Raw genomic sequence first — 23,652 nt, forward strand, 5'->3', positions numbered from 1 at the left:
CATGGGGAAAACAATCTGATTGCAGCCCTGAAGTTGATCACAAGACACAAACCCAGAGGCGAGCAAGATTTCCGTGATCCTACTGCTGATGCCATCACTTTCTAAATGTCAAATGACATTGTGCTCCATGAGATTTAATTCAAATTCATCTGAAATAAACATTTCTGAAATCATTCCCTTCTGGATTTCCTGTTTAAGGTCCAGAAGTGACCAACTGTGGAAGTCTTGAGGGAAATCTCTGAAGAGTGCTGTGAAACCATTTACAGCCTAAACCACTGTCACTCCATTTTCTTCCCTCATGTTGTCTTTTCTATTCAGTAAAGACTATTCTGCTCCTTGCTGGAATGGTGGGTTTAGGTGTTTGGGTTTTTTTTTTGGTGGTTTGGTTTTGTGTTGCTTGAAATGTTTGGTGCTTTAAGCTTTCTGTAAGGTGACCCTGTGACAGTTATGTCATAATTGTACCATTTTGTAGTCCATGGCACACTTGCCCTGACAAACATTATTGTTTATTCTGTATCAAGGGTTACCAGATGTGCAAAATCAGTATCTTCTGGTCAGCCTTCACAGACCTGACAACTCTTAGTCTTCTATCAGATGTTTGCTGCATCTGATAACATTTGCTTGCTGGAAGTCAATTTGCCACAGCATAGACATTTTTACAGGTTCTTGCTAAAGTTTTTATGTTAGCTCATAGCTCTTTTTGTCCAGTCATACATGGGATGATTAGAGGATCTGTATTTTTTTTTGTTTGTTTGTTTGTTTGTTTGGGGGTTTTTGGTTTTTTTTTTGTTTCTAAGATACTTTGCTGTGTCTGCAGTTGTCAACTACGACTCCAAGGAGGAATTGCCTCTTTGTATGCTGAATCTGTACAGATCTGTGCTGTTGACTGTCTTACAAAATTTAGGATTATTTTCAAATTGTTCTGAGAGTTGTATGTCCTTCAGATGTATACCAAGGCTGTTTCCAAGTTCTTAATCTACTTTTTGGCACAGAAAGATCTTAGCAGGCTGAACACTCTCACTTCATGGACTGAAAGGAAGCTGAATAATCTTGGTAGGGTATGAAAAGTCGATGGAAAATTAGATTTTACCACTGTCTCTTCCTTCACACCATTTCTTTCCCTGGAAATGAACTTTCTCCTGGCAGCCAGGTGAAGAGCCAGTGGCAGTGGGGGGATATAAGGTGAGGAGTGACTGGCTAGGTCTGTGCTGGGACACAGGGGCCTGGCTGGCTGGGCAGCCACTCTCCCTTCCTCATCCTCTTTGTCCCACCCCTGCCCCTTCTCTGATGGCAAATCAGAACGAGCTGGAGTGCAGTTCTGGCACTGCCATGGCTGAGTGAATACCATGGGTAGGGTTGTGTTCCTTCCAGAGAACTGGTAGAGGCCTCTGTGTGTATGGCACAACAAGGAACAGATGAAAACCAAACTATTACATAATGAAGCTGCCCAATCAAGACCATATAAAAACTGTGCCCTTAGGTTCTACTAGGTCATTGTGATGGTATCTGCTGACTCAACCTTTTCTTACTGAGGTAAATTAAATTAGGACAGTCTAAAAATAGCATAATTCAGGATATGAATACTTTGTTATGTCTTCTGTGAAGGTATTGAGTTATTTCAGCTGAGCAGCTGAGAAGTTTTGGGAAAGAATAATTCTCTGTACAAGTCTCTGTGGATGACTTATTTCCTGGCAGCTGAGTGAGCCTTTGGGACCTGCTCTCTCACATCTCTGAAGGTGCTGGAAACTCAGTTCTGATAAATGTCTTATCTAGAAAAATCCATCCAACTTACCAAGAAGCTCTGTATTCTTTTTCTCTTTGTTGCTTTGTCCTTGTGGGGTCAGGTGGTGTGCCTTCTGGAGCAACCTTAGCTAGACTGTACCATTGGTTTTTGGCTGCATGTGTATGGCTGTATCTATCATAGGAAATTTTATGTGCCTGAGACTGTTTGCTAGTACTGAATGGCCAACATTCATACTATTTTCCAGGATTTCTCTGGCCTCATTTATAAGCTGTCTAGGAAGATTTTTTTCAGCTTTCCATTTGGGGTGGCCATATACAGATGGCCAGCTGAGAATAGTCCTTGGCCTATGGTGGTTCCCAAATCATATCTGAAAATTATTAACTATTGGCCTGTGCAAAAACTGCACAAGGGCTATTCTAAAATGAATCATATACAGTACAGATGATTGTATTCCAGTGCCCAGAAACACTCACTGGCATTTTAATTTACCAACCAGCACAGAGGAAACCTACTGTTTTTCTGTTATTTCTTCTTGATTTGTTTTTCTGCCAGCTTTGAGTTGGGATGGAGGAGTTTTTTATTTATCACTCTTCTGGTTTGTTTTATGATATGTGAAGCTTTTATTTTTTTCCTAATACTGTTGTCAGTTTTAGTCTTGCTCTATTTTTATAGGTAAACATTTTAGCTGAAACTGGAATCTGTGCCATAATGACAGGAAATAAATTTCTCATTGATTCCTGACCTGTCTTGGAAGGGGGGGAAAAAATAATCCCTGCCCTGTTATTTATTCTATTTCTCCTCAGTTTGAGTCACTGCAGGAGGCAAGTGAAATTTCTCTTCTAGCACTCAAGAGATAACTTCTTTCCTAGGAACAAGAAGTTTTCTTTTCCTTTGCTCTTCATTCCCAAGAGCATCTTCTGTGAGGAGACTGAGGTGAAGTGGGGGATGTCTGTAGGAAGGAGGACAGAGCCAGCCACCATTGCAGCAAGCCACAAATGGCCACTGGAAGAAGGAATGAGTACAAATGGCTTTAGGAGATACATAAGTCATTGTGTGAGGAGAAAACTTGACTGAGAGGCAGAATGGCTGCAGAAGAGAGGCTGCCATGGTGAATAGGAGTAGAAGCTCTGGTGAGTGGAGTTCTCATGCCTGGGGGACTGTTTAGTTAATTACTGAGGGTGGATGCCTACATGCTGATGTGAAAGCTCCTGTAGCAGGATTAAAATAATGATATGTTGTATTTCAGAGAGTCAGCAGTAACAGCCATGTTACAAGGGCAGGATTGACTTGGGACAGGAGGGATTAAAAGTGGAGATAGGCACAAACCCAATATATAACATATGTTTTACTAATACAACTTTGACCAAAATATTACTAATTTAAAAAATCTGCTTTGTGGCTTCTTAACTTTGTGCCTGGCAATTTTAAGAGGCAAATAGCTAAGATGCAAATTAATCAGTATTTTCTAATTGTAGTGTCCTGTTTGTTTTTTGCTTCTTGGTCGCCACACGTAATGTGACAATAACTCAAGACTAACACTTCCCAATCCCCCACCTTATTTTCTACCTTTTACAACAGCAGAAGCAACTGAATCAGCAAAGCTCCCAAGAGTGCCTGTGTTACACAGTATTGATTCATTCTCTGAGCACCCATTCATTTGAGCATGGAGTAAGGTGAGGTAGGGTGTGTGGAGGGGGAGTAATGGTTTAATTAGAGGCCAGGTGTTCAGAGCAAGGAGTATGGCATTGACATAATCTTAATTCTGAAATTTATATGATACATACTTGCCTTGAGCCAATGGGTAGTGAGTAAGCTTTGTTAGTTTTGTGTCTTGCTGTCATCTACTGCATGGACTACTTGTCCTTCACTTATTTTCCCTTATATCATCACTGAGTAAATGTTAACTTACTGAATGCAAAGGAGAGGTGGATTTGAAAACAAGAAAGCTGTTACATGTTTCTTTTAAGAATTTCAAAACAGTTCAGACATTCATCTTTACAAGATTTTAATCTCAGTCTTTAGTAGGATTCATATTTTGGTGCTTTCTGGGTATGTCATAGATTGCAGTGTGATACTGAGGCTCTAATTCAGCAATGGTATTTACTTGTCTAGACCTGTGTCTGGAATCTGGGCCAGTGGATCTCAGAGGACTGGGCTTCACAGCTAACACTCATGCATGAAGCTTTTGTAGAGAGCTGTGAATCTCCACAGTAAATAGCTGTGCAGCTGTTTTGCTTTGGGTCCAGAAAGTACATAGCAGGGTGGAAATGTGCTCCATAAGAACATTCATATCCTTGAGGCCAACGGACTTCTTCTGAAGAAAGATGGGACTTGAGAGAGGATTTTGTATCTTCTGTAGCTGCTGGATCAGGCCTCTGCCATTTCCATGTCCCACACTGTGGCAGGGGGAGCTTTCAGAAGAGCACACTGTCAGTTTTATGTGTACCACAGGCACAGAAGGCAGTTTGCAGAGGGGAGACATCTGCATGCCCAGCTCTCCTGCCCCTCCTCAATCTGGCTGAAATGCATTAAAATGCCCAAGAAGCTTGGATGTCTCTCCAAAGAGCCTAAAGGCTGTTTAGATGTGTAAGGGAGATTAAAAGAGAAAGGGAAGAAACACAGCCTTAAAATTAATTTTATTGTGGAGCGGTGTAAAAAAGATGGTTCCTGGTTTAGCAGCTTTCTACTTATTAAAAGAATGTATTTTAGAGATGGGATGTCATGAAAGCTTTCTTATATAAAGATGTATTAGTTATTTAGAAAAAGCCTGAACTGTAAATATAGGGAAAATGTGAGCTTGTGGGATGTGGGGTAGACAGCTGATGTTACAATAAGCTGTCTAGTCACTTAATATTTGAATCTCAGTATTACTTTTAAGATTATTTTCCTCAAGGTACTTATTTAAATTATATTTTCGAATTGGGAATACCTAAAGGTCATTAAGCACATGTTTGTTTGGTCATTAGGCACAGAAGACTTTGAGTTAAATTCCATGGGATTTACTTTTCTACTTCCCTTTAAAGCTAAGCTTGCTTACAGAGAGTAATAGTTTCCAGTTCACACTGCAGAAGATACTGGGTGTTTTTCAGAGTAATACCTGTCTTCAAACAGTGCCTACAGCTGGCAATGACCTTACTGACAGGCAAACTATTACTTTGTGGAAAAGACAAATCTCAAACTGATGTGCCAATGACATCTGCAGACTAAGAGTGTCATGATGCCAAGTACAAAGATAGTACAATTTCCTTTTGAATTGTGTTGCCTTGTTGGCCTTGTAGGCCGGTGGGAACAACAATCCAGCATTCCCTCTAGTGGTCACTAACCAAACAGGGAATAATTTCTATTTAACTTAACTTTTTTTTTCCCCTTATTTTCATGCAGTGCCATGTTAGCATCCCTGAAAGGCAGAACTCAAATTACAGAGTCGCAGATATCAAATTACAGCAAATGTTTCTGAGACAGGATTTAAGACACGTTCTCATTTCTGGAATGATATTGTGACATTTTTCCATCAGGCTAAGAAAGAAGTGCCTTTGTTGGAAAAATCCCAACAGTTGCAAAATATTGTAACTATCCTCAGTTTCTAAAATATTGTCTGTTTGTGAATTGTGGATGTACTTGCTTGGTATCACATCATGCATAGTAATTAATCTATTTTGTGACGAAGATGTGGTCTCTGGAAGAGTTGTGTCTCTCTGATCTCCTGGAGTTAATGGGTAAAAGTGAGAAAATGTTTTAATAGGAATGTTTAACCAAACCACACTGTTATTTTGGCAATAAATGTATGGGATTGTCTGGGAAACACAACTGGATCGATAAACCTGCATGGATTTAATTTATTTTCTCCTCCCAAGCCCAACTTGTATTTTGGGCCTAAGCTCCCACCGGTGCCTTTTCAATGAAAGAGCGGCGAGGGCCGAGGCCGAGCGGAGCTGCTGACTCACTCCCTGACCTTTAGCAAACTCCTGTGCCCTGGGCGCCGCCGCCGTGCCTGGGGCGCGGCGCGGGCCGGTTCCGCACAGCGCGGCTGGGCCGGGCGGGGCCGTGAGGGCCGCGCGGGGCCGTGCGGGGCGGGGGGCGCGGGCGGGCGGGCAGCGGCCGGGCCGGTACACGTGTCCCGCGCCGCTTGTTTACTATCGCCGCCGCCGCGCGAGGCATCCTGGGGGCTGTCGTCTTATCGCCGACCCGTGGGCAAGCGCGGGCGGCCGTGGTGACTACAGCTCCCAGAGTGCTTCTGCGGGCGCTGGCCGAGGCATCGACCAATCGGCTCGCCGCATGGGGGTGATTGACGTGCGGCGCGGTGCAATCCGCTGTGCAGGAGAGTCAAAACATGCCCGCCCTCCGGGAGGAGTTCTGACAGACATGCCAGCTAGCCAATAGAAAGAGGCTGCGAATTGAGCAACGTCGCTTCTGGCCACCCAGCGCCCGAGTTGCTCCTCTAGAGGGCGGGACCCACTGAGAGAACGGGGCGGGGGGGCAGCCGAGGGGAGCTCGGTAATGGCGACGGGTTCGGTAAGTGCTACAAAGTTTCGAGCTGCCGCTTTTGCGGGCTGCGAGGCTCGGGCGGGAGACGGGAGGGGTTCAGGAGGTCAGACAGCCGGGCTACCAGCTGCAGGTCGAGCGGAGGAGGTCGTGGGGTTCAGTCTTTTGATGGCGACGGGAACCTCGGACATTGTTTACTGTGCGCCTTCCCTGACCGGCCCCGCGGAGCCGCCACCCTGCCGCACCGCTGGGTTGAAACTCACGGGGTGTGCCCCCGCTCTTTGTGCCCTCTCAAACCATGAAAACAAGCGGAATAGGGGGGGGGTGTCCCCCCCTTGTTTTCCCCGGGGAGCGGCTGCCCGTCCCGGTCTGTCAGAGCGAGGGCGCTGTGCCCGGTGCGGGAGCAGCGGCTGTGCGGCACGGGGAGCGTTTGGGGTGCCCGTGGGTGCGGGGGAGCGGGGCCGGGGCGCGGGGGGCCCCCCCGGGCCGGTGTTACGCAGTTCGAATGAATGGGGCCGAGCGCGCGTGCGCCGTGCGGCCGCGGGTGTAAACAAGGTCACGTGACGGGCGGGGGGAGCCCCTGAGGGGCTGCGGGTGAGGGGAGCTCGGGGGGCGCCTCCCGAGGGTCCCGGGGGCTCCTCCCGGGGCTCCGCCGCCCCCGAGCCGCCCTGGGAACGCCGTCCTCAGGCGGGGCGGCGGGGGCAGCGCGGCCCGCCCTGCGTCAGCGAACAGGCCGCCCGGGCTTGGAAAACATGGTGAATCACGCTGTGCCTCGGCTGCGCGCTCTGGCACGGCCGGGGATGTGCAGCGAGGATTCCTGATCAAAGCGGCTGCGCCAGGAAAAGTCCCTGGTGTAGATCCAGTCTTGCCAGTATGTTGTGTTTTGCTTGGAGGAGCTGTTCTCCAAATTAAACTCCGTCCAGCTTATTGCTCAGGCGTAGAGCTGGCCTGAAACTTCGTCAGTAGGTTGGGGGAAGAAAGGCGGATAGCAGAAGGAAAAAAGCCACGGGAAGCACTTCCACCCAGGCATTCCTGCGCTCTGCGGTTTGGGTGGATGCTGCCCAGTTCCTGCTGAACCCTTTCGCAGCCACAGTCTTTATTTACTTTTGTCCCAAGTTTATTTTTGTCCCTCAGAAATAGACATGATTCAATTAATAAAGTCTTTGTTAGCATTGCCATTTGTTTTAGCGTGACAAATTCACTTGCTTTAAAGCACAAAGTAATTATTTCATTTAGCCTCCAAAGACAGCCACAGTAATTACAGTCCTGTGAACATGGTTCTAGAGAACATCTGACACAACAAATTTTCAACATAAAGTTGAATTTTAAAAAATCTTTACAAGCTGGTTAATGACAAATCCCCTTCATGTTCAAGCCATTAAAAGGCTGAGGAGAAGAGAAGGACATGATGTCCAAAGTAGGCTTTAATCAAGTAGAATAAAAAAATTGAAAAGTAAAGTTGGGCACTTTGTTTTTCTTTGTAATTCTCTTTCAATTTCATTGTCATTCATTTGTTAGAGGATTTTTTGGCTTTTGTACACAGATGGTTTTGGTTTGGAGAAATTCTTGTGACTTGGAGGAATAATTCATTTCTCAAACAAGTATCTTTCTTGTCAGAGTAGCATTTTGTATCTATACCTTATCTCTGACCTTCAGAGTGCTGGGATACCAGGACATGGACTTTCAAGTCTTGGCACCTGGCAGGAAGGAAGGAGAAGGTAACAGCCTAGAAATAAGTTCGCTTCTTCATTTTGGAAGGAGAATGGGAAGGGAAGAAAGGGGAAAATAGAGGGAAAAATAAACCAAACAACAAGGCAGAAGGAGGGAAAGGAAAGACGTAGATAAGCCAGAAAAACAAGGAGTGGCTTTTCAGAGTTAATTAGTTGGAGATAATCTTCAAGGTCCTGACCTGTACTACTGAGGTCTGGTTCTTCTGTTCAGAAAACTGAGCTATCTGCTCTTGTGGTGTTCTGTCATTTTACTGTCCCTCGTGGGTGACAGGGGTACAAATTTGGTTAAAGATGTTTTCTGGAGGTGAAAATAATGTCACTGATAGTTTGAGTTGTGTACTCTCATTTCTGTGACCTTTCTTCTCCACCTTAAAGTCAGAATAAGCCAATGTAGCTTTGTAGTAGTGCCATTTGAGTAGAATCAAACATCTTTTTATGTTTAGCATGCAAGTTTATATAAGTTTTGCATATATTTGAAAGAGTAGGAGATCAGAAGCGTAGAAATTTTCCAGTCAAAACTCTCCTGGATGTGATCCTGTGCAACCTGCTGTAGGTGAACCTGCTTTAGAGTAGAGGGGGCTGGACTAGGTGACTTCCAGAGGTCCCTTCCAACCCTGTCATTCTGTGATATGAAAATATTGTACTTTTCTCAGCTATTGTTGATATTTCTCTAATGTAGCTTACTTAGTGGACATACATATGGTAGACTTCTCAGGTTCTCTTTCTTATGAGCTGTATTCTGCTGTTTTGTGAGAGACTTATGATTATTTTTTCAAGGACACATCATTAAAGTACAGGCTAATCATGTTACGGTGGCTTCAATTCATCCTCACCCTAAAAACAACAAAGTAGATAACCAAATGAGTAAAGATTGGAATAACATTGTTTACCAGGTTTTAGAGACAGTGGTTTTGTAGAATAAGCACACAGTTCTCTTTTGAAGATGATCTAACATAGTGGGTTTGGTATAAACATTACTTTACTAGGATTTGGGGAAATGAAACTGAAGTCTTCCAGCAGAGGCAACTTTATCTGTCCATTTTCAGTGAAGGATGTTAGGAGTCCAGTGTGTTTGAGACTCTTCCTGGAGGCCAGAAATGGGAAGGGTAGTGGAAAAGGCTTCTGCAGACACCAGTGCTGAAAGGGCAACTGGGAAAATGTGGACCTGATCTCACAAGGCTGAGGACAGCATTTTTGCTTTGATCTTCATTTTCCAGGCCTGTTCCCTGGTTCCTCAAGTCCCTGGGTGTAGCAGCTTGCCTCTGAGAGAGCGAGACACTTCTTTGTGTGTGGTAGACATGGAGCAAGTGAGGGCTGGTTCTGTGAGGCATCTGTGCATGAGGCAGTGGGAGCAGATGGGGTCCCTCCAGGCCAGGGTCAGTCGTGGCTCACAGAATGTTTTGGGTCGAAGGGACCTTAAAAGTCATCTAGTTCCAGGCCCCCTGCCGTGGGCAGGGATGTATTGTGAGGATGGTCTCCAAAAGCAGTGGATTTGCTGGCAGGATGGCTCCAAATAACTAGAAGAAAGAAAATGTCACACCAGGCTTCAAGGAGGAGGATGTGGGGAAATTACAGACTGGTCAGCGTTAGCCTTCAGGTATTTTATTAGGCAAATTCTCCTGACAGCCATGTCCACCCTCTTTGTAAGGCAAGGAGTTGTCTGGAATAGCCAGGACAGATCAGCCAAAATCAAATCTGGTCTGACCCATGTGATTGCCTTTTGTGATGGGCTGAGTGCTATGGGTACCAAGTGAATGTTGTGTATCTTGGCTTGAGGTGTGTGAGGTAACTCCAGGCTCTTGGAGGAGTGGGCACAGGCTGAGGGAAGTTCAAACCTGCCTGAGGAGCAGCTTCTTTACAGCAAGAGTAGTTACTGGAACAGGGAAGTGCCAGGCAGTCTCCATTCCTCAAGACACTAGAAACTCAAGTGGCCAGGGCCCCAGGTAGCCTCTTGACTTCAGAGTTAGCTCTGTTTTCTGTGAGGATTGTACAAGATTGTGTCTAGACACCCTTAAAATATGCTGTGATATTCAATAGACTGATGAGGATTTAGGGCCTGGTAATGAAGTAGTATATCAGATGCAACTTAAAACAGTTCACATGTATACAGATTTCTAACCTCTGTCTTTCTAAAGTCAGATACTTTGGAGCATCCTAACATGGTGTGGGAAGTGAAGACAAATCAAATGCCTAATGCAGTTCAGAAACTCCTTCTGGTAGTGGACAAGAGAACTTCAGGGATGAACGAGTCACTGGAGTTGCTGAAGTGTAATGAAAACCTGCCCTCTTCTCCTGGATATGCATCCTGTGATGAGCACATGGAACTTGGTAAATAACAAGATTTTTTCAGAGGAAACTGAATTCTGAAGTTTGTTTTAGATATCCTATACTGAAATGATTGGAAGTTGGTTGAATGAAATTGCTGATTTTTAGCTTGGGTAGGGCAGGGAATTGTGACATCTGAAGTTATTTGCAGTCATTTTTCCCTTTAACCCATTTCCAGTTCTGACACACTGGCCTGTTGACTCAAATATGTTCTTGAACTCCGAGCCACAAATTTCTGCTTCTAGTCCCCAGAGGAGCAGGGTTTTTTGGCACAAGAAAAACAAACAGAAAGCTCAAGGGCTCCTCCTAAAGGAATCATGTTGCTTTAGATCTGCAAATAAAGATTCTGGGATAGGGGAAGATTGCTTCAGATCTTACAGATTGGAGAAAACCAGCATATACCATAGAAAGTATCAATATAAGCTGTGAAATATTAACAAATTTAATTTAAATTATGAAGTGATTAAGAATAATGATACTTATATGACAGCACATAGCACAGACTTCTGTTAACAAACTGGGGTCTTTTCTGTTACTCTGTTTGGGATAGGGAAGGTGTATATTGTTGGTGGGAATTCATCCTACCAGGCTGTGTACCCAGCTTTCATGATTTATTTAATCTGAGTTATTAAACTTTGGTTCCCTGGTGGAAGCCTTTTACCTTGAACACGGTCTGATGTTGAATTTTTTTAGTGTCACACCTTCAAGGAAGATTAATGTAAATGTCTTTTGTGAAATGTTTTAGTATTTTAGTGAAGCATGCTGTTTTTGAATAATACTGCAGTATAGTTCTGTGTAAACTGGTCAATCTAGTAAAAACTTTAAAATCAGAAGTGCATTTTTATTTAGTTACCTAATTTTTTCTCAAATTTATTGTGTGAATATATCATTGACTAGAGATGTTACTATTTCTGTGTCCATTTTTATGTACAGGGTTTGTGAAATGTTGGTAGTTGTCATGGGAGAAAATAAAATTACTTTATTGTGGTTCCTTTTTTTAAATCAAATTTGCAATATTTAGTATCAAATTGAGCAGACAGCAAAGAATTGAGTATAATTATGGTAATTTGTGCATTTGTTTGTAGATGATCTTCCTGAATTACAGGCTGTGCAGACAGATTCTACCCCACCTGCACTTTTTCAGCTTGGTGCTGATGTTTCACATCAGGAATGTTCAAGGCCTTCATGGAGCCAACATACCTCAAACAGCAATCCAGAAAATGCTTATTCTTGTGAGAATGGGGTGAACTGGTTGACAGAATTAGCAAACATAGCCACAAGTCCTCAGAGTCCTTTGATGCAGTGTGCTTTTTATAACAGGTACTGACACTCATTTCACTTTTGAACTATAGAGATTTATTTGTAATCCTGTCTCCAAAATATTTCCTTCACTCTTTTCACCCTCTGACTTTGAACTAGAGCCCTATTGTTTGGTCTTTTTATTTGTTCTGTGAAGGTGTGCACAGAACTCATCTCAGAGCCTGGTGCAAAAGCTGTTTAGTTTCCAGCTGTGAATGACATAGGATGATGTAAAGACTTTGCCTACCCACAGCAGGCTCACAAATTATGGACATTTACCTCATGTGAAGCAGCAGATAAAATCTAAGAGGAATTTCTTACACTAAATTCTTAAAGCTTTCTAGTGCACAGACTTCACATTTGTTTTTATGTTTAAACAGCTAATTGGAAATCTAATGCAATGTGTATTTTAGTAGTGATCTTTGTGATCTTTAACTTCTGTAAGGCTGTGAGCAGCAAGTGTGGGATCCTGGAAACCACTGGGCTTCACTTCTTATTGTACAGCTTTTCTTAGGTTTTTAATCAGAAAATTTGTAAAAACTTCAGCATTGTGCTAAGGAGTTGCCACTGTGGAAGTAATGCTGTCATTTGGGTGCACATAGAACCTATGCAGGAGTTATGCTACGTATTCCCTTTGCCTGAGCTTGTGCCCTTTCATCATCCCCTTGGAATACTGGGATGGTTTGTGTGTGGGAGGTTTGTTTGGTGTTCAGCTCATGCAAACAGAAATATTTGCAATAAAAGCATTTTAGAGTAATGGCAGCAAAGTCTCATGTTATCTTAATCTGAGATATTTTAAAATACATGTTTCTGTTGTAGATCATCTCCTGTTCGCATAATAGCAACAAGCAAAAGTTTACATTCCTATGCACGTCCTCCACCAGGATCTTCAAACAGTGATCCTAACTTCTCCAAGAATGATGTGGATGAAACACCAGTCAGACATGAAAGGGTGAGTTGTTCTGAAACATTTTAAAATAAACACGTATGAGCAATGGATTAAGTTTTTTTACAAGGGAAACTAGCTTTAAAAAAATCTGTTTAGTGTTAATACTATTGCTATTTAAACTAGACTTTCTGTTACTTTTCTTTTTACCACACAGGGTAGGCTTGTAGTGCTACTTTGTATTTTTTATGATGAAAACACTTTCTAAGAAAGCTCTGCTTCTATTGTGATTCCTTCTACAGCAAGCTTTAAAAAATTGTTATCTGATTTGATGCCTCAAAAGGAAATATGGATCCCTCTCCTTTGAGATGCACAAAACCTGTCAGTCCTGTGTCTCCTTTTCCCATGTATTAATTGGTATCTGAAATTTGTCTGTTAACAGCAGTGAATTTTCTCCAGGGATTTATCTACAACTGCCTTGAGCCTACAGCTTTCCAGTAACTGGACCATAGAGTAATGTGCTTAAAATGATTCTGTAGAAGACTAAGGAATGATGAGGTGTAAAATGCTTACAAATGAGCATAAGATAATCCATTGAGATGAAATGAATCTCAGAGAATGAAATCCAAAAATGTCAGGATGCATCTCAGAAAAGGAGATGAAAACAATCCATTTGCATTTATTGCATTCCTTTAATCTTTGTCTTCATGTTACATTCCTATTAGTATTTAAGGCAAAATGATGCCACAAGTGAAAATAAAGACTGTCTTAAGACATATAAGACCAGCCCTAAAATGCTCTGCAGTAAAATACCAACACCATTTTGCTTTTTTTCTTTTTAATAGGCAAATAGTGAATCAGAATCTGGCATTTTCTGCATGTCATCACTTTCAGATGATGATGATTTAGGATGGTGCCATTCCTGGCCCTCAACTGTCTGGCATTGTTTTCTGAAAGGTAAAATAGCATGTTTCATGAAATAAGTATTTGTTTTATGTTGTAGGTTTTTTTTTCCTTGTAGCACAGACTTTTTTACCTAACACTAATGTTCTTTTTTTCCTTGAAAAAATCCATTAGGCTCTCGCCTGTGCTTTCATAAAGGACGCAATAAAGAATGGCAGGATGTTGAAGAGTTTGCAAGATCTGAAAGCTGTGGAAAAGAGGAAAATCTCCCAGCCAGTCCTTACAAGGTAATTGTTAGTTCTAACAAACTCACTGCAATACCTGTAGCAAATACTTTGTTTTTTACATTACAAAATGTGCCTTTAATTACTGTCTCAGGAAAATAGGTGGACATTAATGTTGTTTAGAGCTGATCACTGTGCTGTTTGTGGATCTCACAGAAAGGCACTTGAATTAAATTCATTTATGTATGTTTTGAATGTATGTCATCTTTATTAATTTCTAGCTAGGTAGAAAAACAAATTAGAATATTATTTTATAATACAATGTATGATGATGAGTATACATCTAGGTGATGAGTATACATCTAGAGTATGCACAGGTTTCCCCCCACAATTTTCTTGGGGGAAATTTTTTGAACTGTATGTGTGTTAACAGGACTATGGTTCCAATGGTTTGAAGCTGATTTCTCATGAAGAAAGCATTTCCTGTGGTGAGTCAGTGCTGAAGCTGACTTTTGATCCTGGCACAGTGGAGGATGGCTTGCTTACCGTAGAATGCAGACTCGATCACCCATTTTATGTTAAAAATAAAGGTATGAAATACCTCAAGTACACTTGGTTGCATATTAAAATATTCTCAGAAAGTGACTGCAGTTTTTGTTGATATCTCATATTGATATGAAAGTGATAAAAGTTGTGGTGTAGAAACAGTTTACTATCTTTGTAAAGTAATCCAGAATATGAACAAACAAAAAAAAACTTGTAAAGCCATAAAGCTCCTGGAATACTGCCTATCTCATAAGGAAAGAGTTCATTGAGTATATCCATGGAGCTCAGGAAAGCAGAAAGACTGGGGTGGGGGGAGACAGGAGAACTGCAACTAAGGGAAGCTTTTCTCACTTGCTAAAAATGGAACTTCTGATGGTAAAAGTCTCCAGGATTTGATTCCTTTTTTCCTAGAATGAGATTTTATTTGAAATAAAAATAAACTGTTTGCAATAAGAATTCCCTAAGTAAGAGTTTTGTATGAAAGAAACTACATCAGAACACTTTTATAAAATTATGTAATTTCAAGATATAGGATTGCTCCAATAAAGAACTGGAGAGATTGTCTGGCCGTTTGTCTAATTTAACTCTTTACCACTTCAGGTTGGTCATCTTTTTATCCAAGCTTGACTGTGGTACAGCATGGCATTCCATGCTGTGAAATGCATCTTGGAGATCTGTGTCTACCTCCTGGACACCCTGATGCCATTAACTTTGATGATTCAGGTGTTTTTGATACATTTAAAAGGTAATTTTTGGATAAAGTGGCCTCAGTGGTTCTTGTATTTAATGAGTAGGCACCTTAAGTCTGGAAGAATTTGAAGCATTATATAGAGGAAAGGGAGAATAGTTTTGGCAATACAAGATAAATGCTAGGAAAAAATTAATACTCAGTACCAGGAAAGCTGTGTAATTATGTGCTCTGCTAAACTGCAAAGTAGTGCCTTGGAGTGAAATAACTTTTTAGCTTCTTTTTATGATAGTTTAAGGCACATTAGATAAAGCAGTAAAAAAAACATATATTGTCTTTATAAATTTTCCAGGTAAAGTGGATTAGGTTTGAAAAACCTAGTACAATTTTTTGACAATAGTATGTCTGCCAGCTGTTATCTCATGCTTCATATGCAACAATACATCTGAATTATCTGAGTAGTTTCTTAGTGGTAAATGCATGTGCAGTGGCTCTAGAATACAGTATGTTCATGATCTTATTATTTTTGTGTATTCTGTTTTTCGGCATTCTTTTTATTATATCAAACTTACTAACTTCGGAGTTTGATTCACTTTGGGGTTTACCTGAGATAGAACTTCAACCAGATAACCTTCAGAGGTCCTGTTCAACATAAATTACTCTAAGAGTCTAATGAAATAATAAAGATTGAGATTTTAAGGTTTAGTAAAATCCATCTTTTCCTATGATGTTAGTGTCTTTTTAGCATCTGTTTTTAATCTAGTTGCACTTTGGTTTTTTACAAAAAAGGAATTTAAGGAAAAAAGGAATTTAAGATGCTCTTTGCAGTTCAAGCCCTGAGAGCTCTTTTATGATTTCAGCCTGGCATAGAACAAGTTCAGATTGCTTGGCTTCACTCATTTGCTGTCTGGGTGTTTTTCTTAACTCCTGGTTACTTCAAGTTAGCTGTTAGAATCATGGTAGCTACATCTCACTGAAAAATCTGCATTTCTGGCTCCTTACTGATTTGCAGCCTAGCTGAATACTGCCTCGTACTTCAAGTTCCTTGTCTTTCTGAGCAGAAGGGAGTGACTGAGTAAGGAGCATGCAGCAGCTGCCGCTGTGATAACAGGACAGAACTAAAAACAGAATTCTGTTTCTGTGTCATGAGAAGGAGATTAGGAATAGGAATGGCCTGTTGTAGAACAGAGGTCCTTTCTCCTTATCTTGTGATACCTGCAAGATGGTCAGCATTGTCCCTCCCTCCTGCTTTGTACTCTCCTGATGAGGGATGGTGGAGGCCCCTCGTTGGGCTCCACTCTGCTGTGTGGTTCTGTCCCACAGAGGAGCTGCCTTTGCAGAGAGGGGCTGGACTGCCACATGCAGCATTTCCTTGCTTGTAGTTCTACTTGGTATCCACAAAAAAGCCCTTCAAAACCCTTATTTTGGCCATAAATCATGCAACTATAGCCACACTGAGCAATAGGTGAGAGGAGCATTAGCATATATATCTTTATCTTGTGATGGTAAATTAGTGGTTTAGATTTTTGATTGAGTAATCCCTTTCCAAGAGTGTTTTTCCACCTGGAGATGGTAACAGTCTGTGGAATAAAACTACTTCTTTAGTGATTAGAAGTTAATTGTAGTCATTGGATAGCTAAAAATTGCAAGAGTTTGTCGTATTTGGAGATCTGAATTTTACGGAAACAAGTCCCCTAAGCTGTTCAAATAAATACTTGAGGAGGAATGTGGTGGTTTTGTCACTAGAGGGCAGGCGTGTGTCAGCACAGCATCGAACAGTGCCAAGTCCCGGGGCCCTGCGCAGGGCTTTAACCTCCCCGGAAGGTTTGTGTGTAAAATAGTCTGTACTCAACTGCCCAGAGAAGTTATTTGTGCTGAAGTGAATATAATAAATGTAGTGGTTTCATATTTTGGTTAGTGTATATTTGCAAGGGATTAAATCTTTGCATTTCTTTCCTTTCTGTACCTGTCATTCACTGATCAGGTTTGATTTATGTTAAGGAAAGAAGCAGGAAAAAAAAGTGTGTTTAAAAAGAGAATGAAGTTTTAAGACATAGTATAGGTAACATACATAGCTGAGGAAAGTACATAGCAGACCATGGAAAGTTGCAGTCTTCATCACACTGAAGAAAATACTAACTTACAAAGCCTTGTAGTTTTTTGTTTTTCACACTGACATCCACATCGAGCACAAATCATTATGTCACACAAAAAAGGACAAAATACTAGAACTGCAGTAAAACAGAAGAGTGAACAGATATTTAGGGGTTTTACAGGAACATTTCTGGGTGCTTTATGATGTGTGTCCTCCCTGCAGTTATGATTTCACCCCGATGGACTCCTCTGCAGTGTATGTGCTCAGCAGCATGGCTCGCCAGCGCCGCGCTTCGCTCTCCTCTGCGGGAGCAAACAATCAAGATGCTGAGAGATCAGAATGCAGTAGTAAAAACTGTGCCTCTGCTGCATCGTCACATCTTCCCTCCAATCCTTTGTACAGCAAAGCTGGCAAAAGCCACACCTCAGGGACTGCAAGTACTGTGAGTGCCACTTCTCCAAACAAGTGCAAAAGACCAATGAATGCCTTCATGCTTTTTGCCAAAAAATACAGAGTTGAATACACTCAGATGTATCCAGGGAAAGACAACAGGTAATGATACAAACTGCAGTTTTGCTGTTACTGGTGAGTTAGAAGAATATCTGTGTCCCACTTTAATATTTAAATAGGCTAAATGTTGCATTTGAAGTAAAATGTGTGTATTGTTTTAAGAAAAGGTTTTGCAAGATGTTAACATAAAGGATGGTTTATGGGTGGACTGTGAATATTTTCAGTACTCGGCAAACTTGATACAAACCATTTTTGGCAAACTTAGCTTCTGATAAAACATTGGGGTAAAGCAACTGATAAATGTGTGTGTGCACTGGCAGAGGCACAGATACAGAGCTGTTGTTGTTTACAGTGAGAGGTGCTCTGCTCGTGTGCTGTAATGGAAAAAAGGGAGTTTCTGGTTCTTCTAATTAAGTCTTGACGTATTATTGCAAATTGGTCCTGAAGTTGCAAGCATTTATTTCCAGTCTGTATATCCTGTTGAAGAGTGGAGTACTGATAAGTTAGGATATCTCAAAGATCATCATCCAGACAGCACATTGCCAAATTTTTCTTGCCCCAAAGGCATTCAATGATCTGTTGAAATTTGCAGGAAGAATTGTATGACTGTGTTTGGGGGGATAAGTCTTTGTTAGTTTGTTCTTTTGTTCTTAATCTCTAGCCTGTTTGCTTTTAAACATTTTTTAGTTAAGATTTCCATTACATATTTTTTAAGTAATATTTGGTGCTAATTGGGTATATGTAAATAGAAATCAAAACACATGAACATGGCCTGATCTTACAATCAGATTTTTTTACTGTATGTAGTTTTATAAAAACTGTTACTGTAAAAATTGCATTGTGACATAAAAATTCTTGAACTAAATCTGGTAAAAATTAAAGTTGGCAAGCCTTTGAAAGGGGTTTTACTATTTTATAATGTTCTAATAAGGAGGCTGTAACTGTTGCTGAAATAGAGAATCCTGCCAAACAATCCCAGCCAGTCTTGTGTGTCCTGACAATGATGTTGTGTAATGTTTATAGTAAGTTCAGCGAAGCAGATCTGCTGCCTTCACACTGATTGCAGCTATCAACGAGAAATGGAAGAGAATGTCAGCCAGGAAAGTTTATGATGGTTATAAATTTAGTTGAAAATGCTGATTTCAAATGGATGCAGTGAACTGGAGCTGTGGCTGCATGGATGTGAAATTCAGTGAGCAAGCAGGACACTGAGCACATTTACCTTGAAGGAAAGAGATGACAGAGTTACCAGTACAGTTCAGAATGCACTGCTCACTGTCCTGCTTGGGAGGCAGTGCAGTTTTTGGCTGCAGTTCCATGGCATCCACAAAACACAGGGTGGCAGAAATAGCATTAGTGATAATTGATACAGGCATTCAGCTACTGTCACTCAAGTGTTGCTGAGGCATTCATTAATTTAGCTGCAGGGAGGCAACTCTCATGTTTTTTAAATATAAGTCTGTGTCATTTTCAGATGTATAGAGCTGTACTGTATAGAGCTTATAACATAGTAGCCACTTCTGTACAGTGAAGTTCTTATGTTTATTGCTGTTATTTCCTTATGGGAGTAAGAGAGTACAGAACTTAAGGTATTCTGAGTTAAATGGGTTATTCTGAGACAAACAGCTCAAGGCACGTCAGCAAGACAGTGAGCTTGTAAACATCCAAAGCACAAGTCAAGAGTCACACGATACTGAAATGGACTGCAAGATCCTGTTTGAAAAACTGCTGTTAGGGCTGCACTTGTTTGTTTTCTAGATACTCTTCACTGTAACACTGTAACCATAGCTGAACTTGGTTGTGTGTTCAGAAATTCTTTGAGTAGTGGACCTTCTAGAGATGAGGGAAATTATATTTTTGTATAAAAGATTTCATGGTGTATTTTTATTTGGGAAGGCAGTGGCTTTTACAGCAGACCTGCTCTCTCTGGGTCACCGTGTTCTGTCCTGAGGGTGTGAGTGATCCACTACAAGCTGGTGACCCAGAGCAGACAGGTTTCTGGTGATATGCCTCTGGATACTGTCAGAAGATGAAAAATCTGCTAATTAAACTGGGTATGTTTGCTTCTGATGACAGACCAAAGATACTGGTTCGCAGTTTGGACAGAAAACCAGAAATTCCAGTGCCAAAGAGACAGGCTGTGCAAATGGGTTTGATGCAATGGGATGTGGTGTCCCCTGGAGGAGTTTGCTCTGAGGAGTCATTGGAGCACAGGGCAGTGCAGGCTCAAGGGCTGTCTGGGCACTTTGGGATGTGGTCCCTGAGTGCTCTGCAGCTCACAGAAACCTGAATGGCACCACTCAGCCTTGCAGGGGTCAAATCCATTTTTTTCAGTGGTGCAGAACAGCACTCTGGATTGCTGTGTGTGCCATGTTATGGAAACAGTTGATGGCACTCTAATTGTCTTGATTCTGTTTGAATATCTTTGCTGCCAGCAAGGAACTTTATTAACAGGAGAAAGAAAAGGACTTAGTTGTGTCCACCTTTTTCTTAGAGCCAGTCACAGAACTCTCATTGCTGTAATCCCAAGCCAAAGTACAAACCACTTCATAGCTTTAATAGTCATTGATAAAAGAGCTGTTGTTTAGAGATTTTCATTCAGCTAAAAGACTGAGTTAAAGCTTTAATGGGATATTGATCCAACATTTGGGAGTGAAGTTAAGCAATATGGCAGGCTAGTACAGGGAAGTGTTGTCAAAAGACCTAGAGTTTGTAAGGAAAGGAATTAATTCAGTATCTGGAAAAGGCTATAAATGTATGAGAACAAATGGTTCCATTTGCACAGGAATGGGAACATACCAGTGTGTTCCACCCAGGATGGATTAAAGGTGGAAGAAGCTACAGATATTGATTAAATAGACATGGGGACTTGCAGTTAATCAAATATTTGACTGAGGTCATATTCAGTTCATTGCTCTAATTATTAGAGAACATATTTTCAGCAAATCTGTCATATGATCTTCTAGCATGAACGTAGAGCAAAACAAATGTGAGTTACCATTTGGTGATGGTTTTTGTAACATCTCTATTTTGCTGGTTTATGCCAGTTGCTGTATGTACACCCTTTGAAACGTTAAAATGTGCACTGACCCATGCTTAGAGAACACAGAAGTCTCAGCTGTTTAACTACTAAAAGAACTATGAGAAGATAATCACAAATAGGATCATTTCAATTTTTAACATATAGCTGATTTCTTCCTTGTGTGTTAATTCCACATTTAACTCACATCTTTTTTAAAGCGCTCAGATTAAAACAAAAAAAATATCCTGGTATTTCTTAGCACTGTCCTGACTGTACTGTAAACATTTATCTTGCAGAGCCATAAGTGTGATACTTGGCGACAGGTGGAAGAAAATGAAAAATGAGGAAAGAAGGATGTACACACTAGAAGCCAAGGCCTTGGCAGAGGAGCAGAAGCGTTTAAATCCTGACTGTTGGAAAAGAAAACGAACGAATTCTGTATGTTTGTGAAGCTTTTTCATCATGCTGTTACATATGTTCAGATGGGTGGCTGCAGTGTGTTTTGTTCAGAATAAGCTGCTTTCTTTGTAGCTGAAACCTTCATTTACTCCCCTGTGTTGTGTAACCTGCTTTTGGCAGTTTGGCAGGAGACAGATCAGGAGAGGGTCTGTCTGAATATTTTATGAGAGTTTTGAGGATTCTGGATTGTACTGAAAGTTAGTTTGCTTGTGAAATGCAAAGGAAGGGCACGTGGTCTTTTGCTTTGAAGTGAGTTCATAAGGTTGTACCTGAACTTCTTTATCTTCTATAAAAGCTTTTTCTTTACCTTTTCCTAATTTTCTTACTGGTAATTTATATCAGCATATATGAAGATACTGAAGGAGCAAAATAATTTTTCCCTGTGAATCCCTTTCATTTATTAGTCTGTACAATTCTACTGTAAAATAAATACAGTAGATAACACTACTTCTGTAGGAAAATAAATTGTTTTCCACTGTGTAGAAAGCCATCAATATAAGAGTCTGCAGCAATGTATTAGTAGGTGAGGGATGTATTATGAAAGAGAAGGGCTTTAAAGCTGAAACATCAAAAAAAGGAGATTCTGCTTGTTCAACTAGAAGAGTAGATTGGAAGGAAAGATCCTGAGGTGCACAGAGTGCTTGCCAAGTTCTTCCATTTAATGGCTGGGTAGGAGCTTGAAGGGTGGTGTGGACTTCATCTACATGGTTGTGAAACCATCCATGTGGTGTAATATTTCATCCTCAAGTTACCCCTGTCCTTTGATGTGTAAATGAGGCTTTTTTTCTCAAGAGCATATGCAAGTGTTGCCTTAAGACTGAATAAGAAATGCTCCAACACTGAGTTGCTTCTTTCTGCTGCACATACTTGGTGCAGTTTCCAGTCCCTTGTTGCAGAAGGTTCCACCAAATCCCAGCTGCTAGGAACAAGCTGTTTTTCTGTTCACTGCATTCTATTTTAATCAACAGTGACAGCTTCTGTTACATTTCCTTGTGGGTTTAGTTAAAATAATATTATTTATTTATTCTGCTTTTACACTACAGCAATTTTGAGCTTTGGGTGGTGAGATCACAGGCTCACCTGTGAGCCTCAAGCAGCTCAGAGGTGTGTTTGTTTGTAGCTGAGTAGTGATGGGTTTGCCTCAGCAAGGCTTTCCTGCCCTGCCTTGTAGTAGGATTTTCCTTGTCCCTACAGTCTTCAGGCCAAGAGAACAGGATCTGTAGAACCCATTTCCTCGGTGTTACAGCAGGAAATACCCTCTGTAATTGTTCCAGTTCAGTGAACTGAGCTGTTTGCAGTCTGGTAACCTTACCCTGTAATGACAGTGGGCTCCAGGCTGTGACACAGAAGTCAAGATGGTCTTTTGATGATCAGGGAGTAAAACTGTCTGCTTTGGCCTTTTTGTTTTCTTCTGAATAAGTGACCAATGATCAGAAATACTTGTGGCTTTGAAAACAAGTGTTGGGCCCTTTGCTTGGCAATTACTAACCTGGTTTTCTCTTCTCTTTTCTCAGGGCTCACAACAGCATTAAGCCAGAATTTTCCTGTTAACTCTGTATTTACAAAATGGCTGTTGCTTGATGGCGAGAAGATGCGAGATCAAGGTCTTACTCTTTGTTGTGACTATGTGTGACCATAAAATACTGGCACCATCGTGGAAATGACCTGAGTGCAGATTTGCTTTTTACAATAGAACATTAAGTAAGCTAAAAACTATCAGCATTTTAAACCAAATTGCCTTATTTTTCTTCCAAACTTCATTATGTATCAGGTAATATAGGCTTGAAAATGGATATCCTGTGGTGCTAAAGTACTTTAGAAAGAGGCGAAGGAGATATGTATAAATGTTTATTTTTAAAAGAAAATGTACAAAAAGGGGAATTTTAAAATATGTAACAGCTGTTTATATACATTGATTCTTATTGCTGATTAATATGTATTGCACAACTGTATTATTAATTGCGATTCTGGGGCCTGGGATTTTCTGAAATGGCAAAGTGTATTATCAGCTTGCAGTTTCCCAGCCTGCCCTGCTGCCAGCAAGTTACCAGAAGGTGGGAATGGAGGGTGTGGTGTGATGTAGCAAGGGAGCTGCTGCTTGGGATGCCACTTAGAAAACTTGTAGCCACAAGGGAGATATTTTTACGTCAGCTGGCACTAGTTAGAGCTGTCATTTTGTGGTGGAAACAATGGCCTGGACAGGATGAAACAAATAAATAGCGTTATCTCAAGAAAAGTGGTGCTGTTGATATCATCACCATCATAGTTATAACTCTGTGTTTTGTCTTTGCCACATATTCTACAATATTTTATTTTGCCATAAGACATCTTTATGGTGGGGGCAAACTTTGCACTTAACTATATGTGCAACACTTGCACTTTACTTTTTTTTTCTCCTCCAACTGTCTAAAATTAGAGCAGCTGCGTTAGGATTACAATTGCTTCTGCTGTGAACATTTACAATCATGGCTTTTCCTGTACTAAACAGCTGTGCATTGGTTTTTTTTTAAGAATCACAACTGTAAATTTCAGTTTATGACACGTCTACATGATGTTGCCCCTAAGATTTTTGCACACTATATTCTTGTATATTATTTCAAATAAATTCATTAAAATTTGGTGTTGTGTATTTTATAAAATGAAGAAGACTAATCATGAAGTCAGCCCTGCAGCAATGAGCACATTCTGCATGGAAGTCTTTACATGAACCCATCCAAAGTATATTTTAATGCCTTGCCA

General features: G+C 41.1%; 1 protein-coding gene across 2 annotated transcripts; it reads left to right on the top strand.

Moving 5' to 3' along the window:
* The first annotated feature begins 6,219 nt into the window (after positions 1–6,219).
* Positions 6,220–23,531, top strand: HBP1 (HMG-box transcription factor 1). Of its 2 annotated transcripts, none has more exons than XM_054275977.1 (11): positions 6,220–6,256; positions 10,092–10,284; positions 11,367–11,601; positions 12,400–12,532; positions 13,312–13,423; positions 13,544–13,656; positions 14,027–14,183; positions 14,740–14,884; positions 17,145–17,474; positions 20,751–20,892; positions 22,428–23,531. In XM_054275977.1, exons 1-11 carry the CDS (start codon positions 6,242–6,244, stop codon positions 22,443–22,445), a joined length of 1,593 nt encoding a protein of 530 aa, XP_054131952.1. In that variant the 5' UTR covers positions 6,220–6,241; the 3' UTR covers positions 22,446–23,531. The 2 variants fall into 2 exon arrangements, with proteins under 2 accessions (XP_054131952.1, XP_054131961.1); XM_054275986.1 differs by having other exon boundaries at positions 6,238–6,256; positions 10,096–10,284.
* Positions 23,532–23,652: the final 121 nt, after the last annotated feature.

This window comes from Melozone crissalis, unplaced genomic scaffold, assembly GCF_028551555.1.
Source record: "Melozone crissalis strain CALT ecotype California unplaced genomic scaffold, PUWL_Pcris_2 ptg000004l_1, whole genome shotgun sequence".
Lineage (NCBI taxonomy): Eukaryota > Metazoa > Chordata > Aves > Passeriformes > Passerellidae > Melozone > Melozone crissalis.

What these genes read in the sequence shown, in the direction of transcription:
- HBP1 (XM_054275977.1), top strand. An exon ending in CACCAGTCAGACATGAAAGG is followed by an intron (nt 12,533 to 13,311) that starts GTGAGTTGTTCT and finishes TCTTTTTAATAG; the next exon opens with GCAAATAGTGAATCAGAATC. An exon ending in CTGGCATTGTTTTCTGAAAG is followed by an intron (nt 13,424 to 13,543) that starts GTAAAATAGCAT and finishes AAAATCCATTAG; the next exon opens with GCTCTCGCCTGTGCTTTCAT.